At 41.6% G+C, this 13,052-nt stretch overlaps 1 protein-coding gene across 1 annotated transcript in view; it reads right to left on the minus strand.

Annotated features, from left to right (window-relative positions):
* col4a6 (collagen, type IV, alpha 6) overlaps positions 1-13,052 on the minus strand; it is a 60,978-nt gene that overhangs the window by 26,026 nt on the left and 21,900 nt on the right. Inside the window, exons 4-11 of the mRNA XM_070855189.1 lie at positions 3,111-3,245; positions 2,777-2,821; positions 2,485-2,604; positions 2,329-2,391; positions 1,236-1,271; positions 887-949; positions 178-213; positions 13-54 (exon numbers count right to left, since the gene is read on the minus strand). Coding sequence (XP_070711290.1) covers positions 13-54; positions 178-213; positions 887-949; positions 1,236-1,271; positions 2,329-2,391; positions 2,485-2,604; positions 2,777-2,821; positions 3,111-3,245 — 540 coding nt within the window. The remainder of the gene's footprint in view (positions 1-12; positions 55-177; positions 214-886; positions 950-1,235; positions 1,272-2,328; positions 2,392-2,484; positions 2,605-2,776; positions 2,822-3,110; positions 3,246-13,052) is intronic.

Below are 13,052 nucleotides of genomic sequence, written 5' to 3' on the forward strand. Positions count from 1 at the left end.
CACAAATCATACCTTGTCTCCTTTCTCTCCTTGATATCCGTCACTACGACTCCCCTAAAGACAACAAGGGTTAATGAAAGGCACTCGGAGGAAGAAGAACAATAACCTTTAAATGATAAAACCAAGTTGAAATAAAAAGAAATATAAGAAATCACTACGCTCTATTATTGGACTTACCATTGGCCCCGGGAGACCGGGAGGACCAGGGGGGCCCTAAAGACAGACGACAGAATCAGCACCAAGTTAAGATGTAATATTCACAAATGCTGCAAATGAAAGACAATAAAACTCAACATGTTTTGATGGACAGACACATTAGTGTCAGTAGTTTAATGTGATCTCCCTAAAAAACAGAAAATCTGCACATCTTCTAACTAGTTGCGTTAATTTTCTCGACAACCGTTCATCTGATGGAGTTCACACTTATTGTTGAGGACCCAAAGTTAATATAATAATAATAATAATAATAATATAAACCCTCAAATCATTAAACTAATTTACTAACAATTTAATCTTCAAAAGATGTGTAACTAATAGATTAAAAATATTACTAACTGATAATAAAAATAAAAGGTATTAGTTTTTTATTATTGATATTTTCAGTTTTTGGTGACTTTCTAATACAGAAGGCATACGAGCTGAACTTAAAACACTTGTTATGACATTAACTCAAACCTTTATGAATTAATTAACACCTGACGATGTATTAATGACGTGTTTTACAATAAGTTTAACCGGTTTAGGGGCATTTTCAGCTCATTTACTGTGAGACTTTCAGCCAGTTGCCACAAACCATCACCAGAAAGAGCTCAGAAAAAGAGACGCGTAAACATAAATGAACTGAATATGAAGCAGGGAGCACAAACAGGTGAATTAGTTCACTTACACTGTATCCTTCAGGCCCTCTCGGACCAGGAAAACCAGGTGGACCATCCCGACCTGTGACACCCTGCAGAGAGCAAATGTAAACGTCATGACTTCACACAGCAGATGGCGAGTCTACAATTAACACTTATAATCTCACAGAAAAGGAGCGTTCAGTTCATATTTTGGTGATCGTTCTGTTATTTTATTTGTTTTACACTCAGCTAACTTTCCTTCTGTAGTTTAAGTGAAAGTCAGATTGACGTTCTATCATATTTTGCATTGAGAGTCCAACATTTCACAGAGCTGAAGAGTGTTATTTTATTTTCCTGATACTGTTGCACAATAAGTAGAAAGAATAGAAATCTTACCGGTGGACCGGTCACTCCTGGAAAACCTGGTATACTCTAAATAAGGAGAAAAAAAAAAAGAAAAACAGATGAATTAGCATTTTCAAATTCAATTAAATTTCTCTTTTTAATCAAATTTTAAATAATACAGACGACAACGGCGACTGGTTGATGGAGAACATGTTCATATCTAAGAACACTTGAGACCACCATGTTTAATGTCTCTGTCTCTGCAGCACCACCTGCTGGCCAGGTACCAAACATGCAGGCAGACTGACTTGTACATGAACCTTTTCAGTTTGGTTATGAGTTCTGATTTATATAATCAAAAATATCAAAATAAAACACCAAGAGTGGTGCAGATTATTCAAAATGTGGACTCGTTTTTGAGATATCCTAAAAACTAACAAACAAACTATGGGACTGAAACCAGAACTTCCTTGATGTTGATAACAAAAAGAAGCACATTTTCTTTGTTTCAGATGGAAAGCTGTTCCCACTGTCCGAGGCCAAGAAGAAAGACCAAAGATCAAAGTCACACTTTGGTAATAAAGCCAATAAAAAGCCCTAAATCCATCATCTGTTTTTGCAAAGGACCAAAGAATCATAATAACAATAATAATAATAACGGTGGACTTTAATCATACAGCACTTTTCATGGATGAAATCAATCAAATCAGACCCTTAAGATATGAACAAAATGAAAGAATAAAACCCTCAGTGATAGAGATAAAAACAATAACAGTAATAATAATAATAAAACCAACATGTAAAAACTTGGCTGCATTTTAAAAAAAAGATGAGTTCTGGGTCAAACCTCAAAGAATAAAGAGACGATCCAAAGAAGAATCCAGTGTGGAGACACAGCGAGTGCAAAGAGATGAATGTATGCAGCAAACATCCAGCAGAGGAAGAGAGGAAGGAGCAGGAGATGGTGATGGACGTAAAAATGAGGACGCAGGAGGGTAGAAAGATGGAAAAGAAGAGATGGAGGAAGAGGAAAGGAGTGAGAGACAGGATGCTTCCTGCTGTGCAGCAGTACAGCGTGACGCCGAGGCTGATAACTAAGATGCATATTTACCGTTAGTTTACTTAAGTCATGTGTGAGATTTACCGTGATGCCGCTATCCGAGATGAACCGAGGCTCTCCCTTCTGACCCTTCGGCCCAGTAGGCCCCTGTGGGAGGACAGGACACCATCAGCGCTCCGAGTAATGGCACTCAAACATCCAAAATATAGAGCGTTAAAGAAGAGGAATTGAATTTCTGACAGGATATCCAGGCGATCCAGGTCTTCCGATCCCGAAGCCGGGATCCCCGGGATCTCCTCTGGTCCCGTTATGGCCGTCCACTCCTGGTGGTCCTCTGTTACCCGCCTGACCCGTGTGACCCTACAGACAGACGGACGAAGGGGGTGGACTCTTCAAGAACAAGCACTGATTTATTATAATGTGAAATGTTATTGTCTTAGAATACAAAACAAGTCGTGGGTCAGATTTTTTTTTCAGTAAAAGGTCATAAACTCCTACATGTTGTGTGTATTTGTGTGTCTGCGTCACTTACAGGTACTCCATCGGCTCCTTTGAACCCCGGCACGCCCATAGGTCCCTGCACGAGTGAATAAAGCCACTGTGTTAATTGGTAATCAGATAAAATAGCGACTCCTGGTGTTGAAAACGTGTTACTGCCTGGTTGTGGAGGACGGTGCTGATTTATGTGGATTGGAAGAAAGTTTCTCCATTTGGTTTGTCATGAAATACAATTTAATGAGTATTTAAAGTAAAGTAAGTAAAGTAAAGTAATGTAAATCTGATAAGTATATATGTTATGAGTCATAAGACACAGGCTATTGGTTCTCTGTCAATGTGTGGACCATGTTAAGGTCTATAACGCCCACCTTGTCTCCTTTGGCGCCAGCTGGTCCTTTCAGTCCAATGTGGCCCTTCTCTCCTTTAGGCCCTTGAGGCCCCAAGCGCCCACGTGGCCCTTCTGCTCCGCTCGGACCGGGATCGCCGAGAGGACCCGGACGACCCTGAGAGGAGAGAGAAGAATACATGATGAAGGAAAAAATCCTCCTTCTTCATTCCATTTATTAGCATGAAGTCAAACTGGGCCAAAATATGTGCAGAAAACCATTTTATTTACACAAAGCGACATTATTTCTGACTTTCAGGGAATTAATCATAGAACATCTTTAGTTGTTTTCATTTAAATAGTCAAAAATCACAACACAACACCCGAAACTGACTCATAAAAATAAAATACATCAACAGACAAAAGGGAGAAAACATCAAGAGCACTTCGGCCCCGTGCTTTCTTGCTTTACCTGCTCCGACTACAGTTAGCCTCACACTGAAGCGATTTAAAGCCTCTCACGGTGATGAAGATGTGATAATCAACCTGCATATGACACCTATAAGCCTCTTATACGTCCCTTTATCATCTTTATTCGCTGTCTGGGTAAACACAGTGTCGTCACTTCCTCCTCTCCTCATCCTCATCATCCTCTTCACCATCATCGACCTAGCCATTTTATCTTTGTGTTGTGAAGAGATGTGAGCTAACGCCTCGCAATCCAAAACCTCAGAGGGATGGTGAAGCGCTGTATGTGGGCATGTAGCAGCACGTGGGCTCAGATGGTGGTCTGGAGGAAAAACTGCCACTGTGGGTTACTGTTTGGTTTGAAAAACACAAGAGAAGGCTGTTTTCCAAAGTAAGCTAAATAATACTATAAAGGATAAACCATTTTTTGGGGGAAAAAACTCGATGGTACAGCCTTTATCTTGATTTGCACGCAGGCAAGAAGCTGCACTACCAATGTCAACCACACGAGGGCAGTAAAAAAAAAAAGATCCTTATGACAACTGCACACACAGACATTTGCACTACAGCCCCAACTTCTGACAACCTACCATTAGCTGATATGTGACGCAGTATAACAGGGTAGAGAGATGGAGGGAGGAGAGGGACAGATGTCTGCACTCGGGTCAAAGGAAAGTCAGATTTCATTTTCTTTTGAGCTCAAACAGGCTAAAATCTAGTTTATTCTTGGTTTCACCGATTGTTAGTGTGATTAAACTGTCAAACTAACCCTAACCCTATTTCATTAACATGCAAACGGGGAATTTCTTTTACTTTCGGGGAAAGTTTATATCTGGGTATGAGCAGTTTTGCTTCACTGTGAGGAAACGTGCTCGTAAATTCATTCATAAACACGTCACACGACAAGGTCGAACTGTGGAAGTAAACCAGCGCTAAAGATAAACACGGAACATTTATGAGACATTTATAGATTCGTTTTATAACGCTGAGGTGCATATAAAAGCTTGCACACATGCATCTGTGATTTCATATTCCTGAGGATGTTCACTGACTCCTTGCACCCTCATCTAGATCTTCACCCTTAACTTAACCACATTTACTTATGCTCTTAAATGACAAGGTGCAGTATGAAGGAGTGTGCACACATAACGCTGCTCACCCTTTATTGCACACGAGGTAAAAGTTCACACACCCCTCTATTATTTCCACACACACACACGATACAAAAAGGAAGGTGCTTTTCTCCTCCACACCTGGTCCTATTTATGTATAACTGCTCTGCCTGCAGACACAAAACCATTTAACAGCATTAAATAACAAATCTGACATCAGGTGGCATTATGGAGAAGGTCAAATACCAGTTCTAAACAATATTCACACTTTGTTTTAGCCTGTAGAGAGTTGGAGTTTATAGCATCCATCATCTCGCCTTCTTGTGACTGTCTGAACATAAAGTTTAGACAGACGGTGGGACACATATGAATCATGAAGATGAATTTACAGGCTAGTTAATAGCTGTTCACAGTGAGTCCAGGCCACTTTTAGCAGGTGCTAGTGACGTTTATATAAAATACTAAAGGCTTTTCTGCTGACTGATATATCACTCTAATGTCTGTCTGGTCAATATGAAGCTTAGCTTAGCACACAACCCCAATGAAACAAGTTTGTTTTTGTTTTCCAGTTAAACAAACTAAATAAATCATGTAACTTAGCGAGCTTTAGAGGTGCTGATTGGTGGATTTAGTTACCTTTGAGAAAGCCAGGCTACACGTTTCTCCCTGTTTCCAGTCTTTATGCTAAGCTAAGCTGAGCTAAAATAAGCTAAGCCTCGTGTTTAATGGACAAACAAGTGAGTGGTATCAATCATCTCGTCTCACTCTCGCCAATTTAACTAATTAACTTAAAAATTATGGCATTTTTTAAGTTTGCAATCAACCAATAGGGAAAAAAAAAAGTAGAACGTAAAGCCCTCTGGATGAACTAATATTTGTGATTATGTGAATAAACTCAAACAAAGACTAGTTGCTTTACATCTAAGCATCAGCTTTGACACGAGAGGTAAAAGTAGTGATGTAACTAAGACACGTAGCGTCTGTTAAAGTGACGATGATCCTGGATTAGCCTTGACCACACTGTGCGTCTAGTTGAGGCTGCGGCTCTGTTTCCAGCCCACGTGGCCTCGGGGGGCAGGCAGGTAACAGTAATAACAGGGCCGTGCCGGGTAAAGGCAGCCTGCCGGAGCTGTCTGGCTCGCAGCTCGCACACACACCTGGTTTCACCTGGGGAAAATATGCAGAGGTCCCACTTTCTCTCACGCCTCGCCTTCCCCCCCGTCTCATTCTCCATCACTCTCTTTTCAACCTCATCACCTTCGGCTTGACTTTCAGCATCTTTTTCGTTGATTCTTTCACCTTGCTGACACGCTTTTTGTTTCCCTTCCCTCTACCTTCATCCTGTCTGTGCCCCAGTGGCAACCTGCTCAGGTCTGTCTGTGTTTATGCAACAGCAAGCATACTCTGGAGGGTTGTGGGGTCATCTCGTTCAAAGGCTCAGACGCCTTTCTAGCGCCTAGTTTTCAGGTCACATGGGTCACTGGGTACTCTGCCTGTGTGAGTTATGGTGAAAACACGGCTAGGTGTCATTGTCCATTATGCACTGAGTAATGCTTTTGTTTTTGCAGGCATTAAGTGTGCATAATCATGGATGCACGGACAAAGAGGGACTTTTCTCCATTTGTGGAAGGCCAATAAATGTAAGAAACGCCTATTAAAATCTCATCTTCAAAGAGCCTCTTTCATGGTCAGCTGGAAGTGAGTGCTTGTCTGAGGTGAGTTCCTGAAGGTTCAAACCATCTCTGTCTCTTCCCTAACATGGCATGGAATTAAAAAATGCAGCCTGCAGAGGAGAAGATCACAGAGAGCGAGGAGAGATGAGTGGAGAGTAGAGATAAAAAGGGAAGCGATGAAGGGGAACACAAAAAGGGGGGAAAACACAGGCACCAATAAAGAAAAAAAAAAAAGAACGCCCTGAGATCACACCAGGCCTTTTTCCACGATGCTGCTCTGAACACGACCACCAGATGGTGATCTACTACAAAACACGGGCCGCCAACCCTCAGTGAAAACTTTGCCATGTTACTGGTTGCGTTAATATTGGCCACCAGAAAAACTCAAAAACAAGCTGATAGAAAGACGGAAACGTCATTATCCAATCATGTTGTTAGCTATAACAACATTAGCATTAATTTAGAGCAGTATTTTGTCCCACTTGAAGAATATAGATCCAACATTCAATCTTTTTTTATCATTTTTTATCTCTAGTTTGGTCTCCACCAACCCCTGAAGGATATATCTGTTTTTTTAAGAAGCTAGAAGTTCAACTTTCTCACTTGTTGGTTCTGCATAGTGCACAGTGTGACCCTAAACATTTAATGTCACTCCTCCTTAGTTAAAGTTGCGGTGGTTTAAGATTAAGGTTTAATATTTTGACTAACATGCCAGATGTTGGTTGTTGGTATAAAAATACAGTTTGCACAACTCCACATGGTTCACATCTGGTTTGCACACATTATACCAATAATGTACTTTGCTTTTTATACAGATGAGACGAATTTTATCAGAGATCAGTCTATCTCCCTGCCAGCATCTCCCAGAGTCCCAACACCCTTGCCAGTTGGCATCCCTGTCTATTTTCATGCCAGCCCGTCGGGTCTCCGCCCGGCTCTTCCAGACCTTCCATCCTCATCATCTTCCAGCAGACTGGTCAGTTTGTAGGCCCAAATCCCCTCCAGCACAAAGGGCACAATGGATCCTATTCTGGGCCGCTAAGCTCTCTGGACTTACTGCTCCCATCGGGCCTACCTCACTTCCTGATAGAGGAGAGTGCTTGGACAGACAGATTCTCGCCGCCATGCATGTGAAAGCCAGTGTGTGTGTGTGTTGTCCATGAACGCACGCGCATGCAAACGCGAACACACACCCTCGGGCCCTCTGAGGATTTATCGGGGCGCATTGTTTTGAGCACCGGCTGTGCTAGGGGGAAGATTTTAGCTGTCACACCGCATGCTCACTGGGGGACGGTGATGGGAGCAACACGTAAGGGGGGGTTGGAAAATGTTGGGTCTTTGGGTGCAAGTTTAATCAGTGGGGCAGTCTGATAACCCAATTACAGTTTGAGCCACATGCAAACACACACATGAATCGGCATAACCTCAAACGCCCTCGACAAAAAGGCAGCGCCACGGCTGCAAAATGGGCTCAAAGAACAGCACTTTTGATGCAGTTAGAGATGAAACAACTGAAAACACTAACTAAAGAGTTAGCAGAGAGGGAAATCCTCTCTGGATGAGAATGTTTAGGTTGTGTCATCTTTTTTTCCTCCTATCCATCCCAGCGATCAGACCGTGAACCCAAACATCTTTATCTCAGACATGTTTGTCCTGCTCAGGATGAGTGACGATACAGCAGCCAAAGACGGTGCAGACACAGAGAGAGAGAGAGATAGCCTCATTATCTCAGCACACAGGCCCTTGAGATGGAATTTCTCAGAAATACAGAAAAAAAACAAACTGGGAGCAGCAGTTTCTTTTTCTTTTAACGTCCCACTTTGGCTGTTTAAGATCATGTTGCTAATAAATCTGACATGGATGCAAACATAGGATAGATTCTGCGACATACTCGGCAATTCAGTGCCAAACTGTGTAACTCAAATGTAAGATCATGATCACTTCATCTATATCCTGTAGAAACAGCTGGATTTGGGTTCTGTTCCACATTTAAGATGGTTATTGTTTTCTCCTGTCTATCAGATACTGGTGTGTTTCCTTATACCCATCAAACACTGTGTTTTTTATCTTTTCCTGGTAACTTCCTATATTGAATTATTCCATTTATATCAACATAATCATGATGAAGTTATTATTGGTCTATGAAGTCATCATTCAATCATTCCACCTTGGTGACTGGGAGAATAAAATGGGTATTTTTCGCTATTTTCTAACATCCATCCATCTGTTGTCTATTCTGCTTATCCTTAAGGGTCACAGGGGGGTTGGAGCCAATCCCACATGACATTGGGTGAAAGGTGCGGCACACCCTGGACTGCACCAAAACAAAGAGACAGACAACAGTTCACGCTCACAATAACATATTCACCGATTAACCTAACAACCACCATAGCAAGATGTGAACTAACTTATCCTCAAAATATTATTAGTTATGTCATCTATATCATTTGAGAAAAATCTTATTGTGTAAAAATAAAATATATACTTTAGGAAAGGAAATCGGCCTCCATCAAAATGACTGTGTGATACTTTAAATTAGGACTCATGGCAAACATGAGCATGAATGAATAAAAAATTCCATTATTCCAACTGCATTTGCAGAATTGGGGGCTTTTGGTTGAAACACTGGTATTTTTAAGAAGTCATGAAGTCATGAAAAATTGCAATACAATAAAGCTCCTGACTGTGAGATATGACAGGAACCTCTGAGGTCTGGGAGTCGGTAGGATAAAGGTTAACAGATAAGGACAGGACAGACAATCACTACATCCTCATGTTGGGTCTTCTTTCTTTCTTTCTTTCTTTCTTTCTCCACTGACTGTATGTTTTTTTTCGGCCGGCTGATTCCCACCCCTCCTCTGTAGCTCTGACTCATCTGTTTGTGCTGATGGCGGCCATTAAAACAAACAACCTGTTCTCTCTTTTCATCCAGGTGCTTTCCCCCCTCCAATAAAAACCCCATTAGCAGTCAGCGGGCCTCGCTGTCCCACGGTGATGATGTCATAAAGCTGCTGTGTTTTCTCAGCTGTCGGACAGGAAGTGAGCTACAGAGCAAGGAGGAAACTCAGGGGCTAAAAGACGGCTATGATACTTCTATGATCTGGTTGTTGTTTTTATGATCTGTCGTTATTTGAATGTAAAATATAATGAGGAAAGTTTGTTTCCCGTATGAAGGATTCCCATAAATATTTCCCACTAAAAGGTGCTTACGACGAGCTGCTTGGAAAGCCATAAATATAACACAGAGGATTTTTACTCCACAGTCTTAGAAAATGTAACTAAACGGTGTAATTGGGGCTGAAACAAAAAATTAGCCTGAGGTGATGACGAGCTCTGAGTGCAAACAGCGGATGTAATTGCCATGTTAGGCTCGTTTAAACCTTTAAAACCAATGTACAGATGTGACTGCTGAGGTAATACGGATAATGATGTTCGGTCACGGCTCCAAAAAATCAATTACTACCCTCAATTACAAGTTGTTTTACTCTCAGGGGGGGTTACACTGAGGCTAGTGGGAGACGAAAAGGGAGAAAATTCATGTGTAAGCATCATTTGAGGGGTAAAATGGTTCTTGGTGATGCTCCAACATCTCCACTAGACTGCTGCTGTGACTAATGAGTGAAAATATGGATAAAAATGGTCCTTTGTGGAGGAAACCAGACACCATGTATTCAAGATCCCATCTTGATTTTGAGCTGCAGACAGTTTTTCACCACATTTCTGTGTGTTTTGGGAGGAACCATCAAGATGGGACAACGGCATCAGTTAAACTAAGAAAGAGGGAGCGCAGCAGGGGAGTGAAGAGATAGAGGGTGGTGAAAGACGCCTCCCATTCGGAGCAAGAAGAACCGTGAGTGAGTCACATCGTTTAGAACAAAACACATGTGGGAGCCAACGGTGGGAAAGATATGAAGACATCTGTGAAAGGAAATGATTGGGCTTGATCTTTTGAGCTTTTATTTTGGTAATTGTTAATTTTGCTTCTCGTCCTTGTTGTTATCACATTTCCGTTATTATTATATATTATCATTGTTATTAAGTCAACTTTTGCTGCAGCATTATTTGTGCAGTCTGTAGCCAAACTTCCACACAAGTTCAGCACATTATTTTGTACAAAATTCCACAAAAATCTCCAAAATAAAATGCTAATTAATGTGCGTTTCCATCCTCTGCCAGTTTGAGAATATCAGGAGGTGGCGCTAATCCTCCGGGCAGGTGTTTTTTAAACTACTGCAGAAGAAGAAGAGGGCGACACAACTATTACAGAGTACAGCAAACATCAGTACTGTTTACAGTCTGTTGACAGCGCAGATGGACAAGATGAGCTATATAGCAAACAAATGTTCCAGATTTGACTCATCAGGGATGTGAGAATAAGCGGGGCAAGCACCTCCTGGTTCTCTTTCAGCTTCACCTCTCTTGGTTTGTAACAGGAGAGGAGAAGTGGTCATGTTTTCCCTGTCGGCACGACAGAAGAACCCAAGTGTGGATGTGTGTGAGGATGAGCTTGATCCAGCTGTGTTTAGTTAGGTAGGGATTGAGATTCCTGCAGAGTTTGTTAATACTCCGCTAATGTGCATATTTTCTGTATCATTGTGTGTGAGTGTGTGAGTGTGTGTGTGTGTGTGTGTCTGGATCAGCAGTGTGGGACTCTTCTCCTCCACTTATCTGCTCCTTCAAAACAAGAGTCCAGAGATACAGCAGAGAGATTTTTTTGCTCCACAGGCAGCTGTACTCCCTCCTGACGGCCACCCAACCTGCAGGTGAGGCCCCTCCGACTCTGTACTGAGGGTCCAGACTGAAAGCAGCTTCCCATACTCACTTTTTTTTATTGTTTTTACGTTTAAACAAAACTCCATGTATGGGAGTTTGCATAGAGATCGAGATTTAAGCCATACCACACACACACACACATCCTAAAGTATTTCTGTCCTGTTTACAGCTGATGAGAATCTACATGTTTAACAGCGTGTCACTGAGTTTGTGCGTCAGCGGTGAGCAGGGCAGGACAACTCTGCAGAAAAGGAAAAATGTCATAAATGATAGTTTGGATTGGTGTTAACTGTGTGTGTGTGTGTGTGTGTAAGTGGAAATGTCATAAATAACTGTGCCATCATCATCACATCGAATCACAAGAGCCTGTAAAATCAGTAATAACCAGTTATGTGCATTCCTGCACTGTGTGTGTGTGTGTGTGTGTGTGAGAGACATTAGATCATCCAGAAGGTGTGTACTTCTCACTCTGTGCAGTAAAGGCAGCAGAGAGGCGTTTTTTCCCCACTTCATTTACTTTTATTCTATATTGTCTGTCTTTCATACTGTGTAAACTGTGTGGATCCGGCTGCAATTGAGACTAAGTGAGTCAGAGCACAACCTCGATGTAAATGTGAATGCTTTTATGGCGCAGTATATATGTTATTACACTGTTATAAAGCAACGATTGATTTGTGTGTGTCTGTAGTTTTGTCCAACTGTACTGATACTGAAAAGCAGCATCTCTGATAAAAGTTCATCAATAAGATTTGTTCATCTCTCAAGCAACCACGAGAGAGAAATATACCAAACAAGCAAATCTAAGAAAATAAAACAGGAATTGAGATGAAACAAGAGTTGCCTGCAGATTTTCACATTAAAACAGCATCAAATATGCTTCTAGGGGACCACACACAGCCCACAGTGACTCTGTGTGACATTATAAGTTCCACTGTGTGTTTATAATAGAGCTGCACACAGTAAACTTTCTGGGAAACTTTTCAGCTCCAACTTTGACTGTGGTTCATGGCAGCTCCTGCAGCAGCCATGTGAGGGCAGTAGAGTGCACTGGAAAATGAGACGGACTCAGACAGTGGACTTTCAGTCAGGACTTCTTCTACTGTTGTCTGATTCTCCTGTAGTCTCCTGTTGTGTGTTTGCTATTCTGTTTTTTTTTTTTTTATGTGCAATTATCAACGGTGGAAAGTAACACTGAGCACATCTGCTCCACTACTTTATCTGATAACTTAAGTTACTTTGCAGATTCAGCTCAATAATACGAAATACAAGTAACGAATAAAACTAAAATTGTAGATTACTCTAAACTTTATTGTTCCCCAAGAAGGAAACACACAAGCTAACCAGCAGATAAAGGAATTTAATATATATATATATTTAATATATACATTATTCTGATATGGCTCCTTCTGCTTTTACCTCGGGTATATTTTAAGGCAGAACTTTTGTACTTACTTGAGTAAAAATCTAAATGCATGACAGAGATACAGATGCTGCTAACAGTGTTTCCACTCTGTGCTATTGCTGCTTTTACTTCTTCCACCACTGGTGATAGCAAAATAAAGCTGTACGATTCAGTGTAAGATCCAGAAGGACGGAGGAAGCTGAGAGATGAGAATGGAGAGGCTGAACACACACACACACACACACACACACACACACACACACACACACACACACCTCGGTCTGTGATCCTAGTGCCCCTGACCTTCTGGTCTAGGCTGACCTTTGTGGTGCCCGTGACCTTTGACCTTTCCTCGACTAAACTGAGTGGATGAGATGCCTGTGAGTGTCAGGTGTGTGTCTATATGAGTGTGTGTCTATGAGTGTGTGTGTGTGTGTGTGTGTGTGTGTGTGTGTGTTCAAAAGAGTTCAAAGCTAAATTGTATCCTTCCATCACTTCAGTTCAGAATGAGGTGAAGGACATGAGGTTTTGTTTGTCGAGACATTTTGGACAAAGGG

The sequence above is a fragment of the Pempheris klunzingeri genome, chromosome 23 (genome assembly GCF_042242105.1).
Source record: "Pempheris klunzingeri isolate RE-2024b chromosome 23, fPemKlu1.hap1, whole genome shotgun sequence".
NCBI classification, from domain to species: domain Eukaryota; kingdom Metazoa; phylum Chordata; class Actinopteri; order Acropomatiformes; family Pempheridae; genus Pempheris; species Pempheris klunzingeri.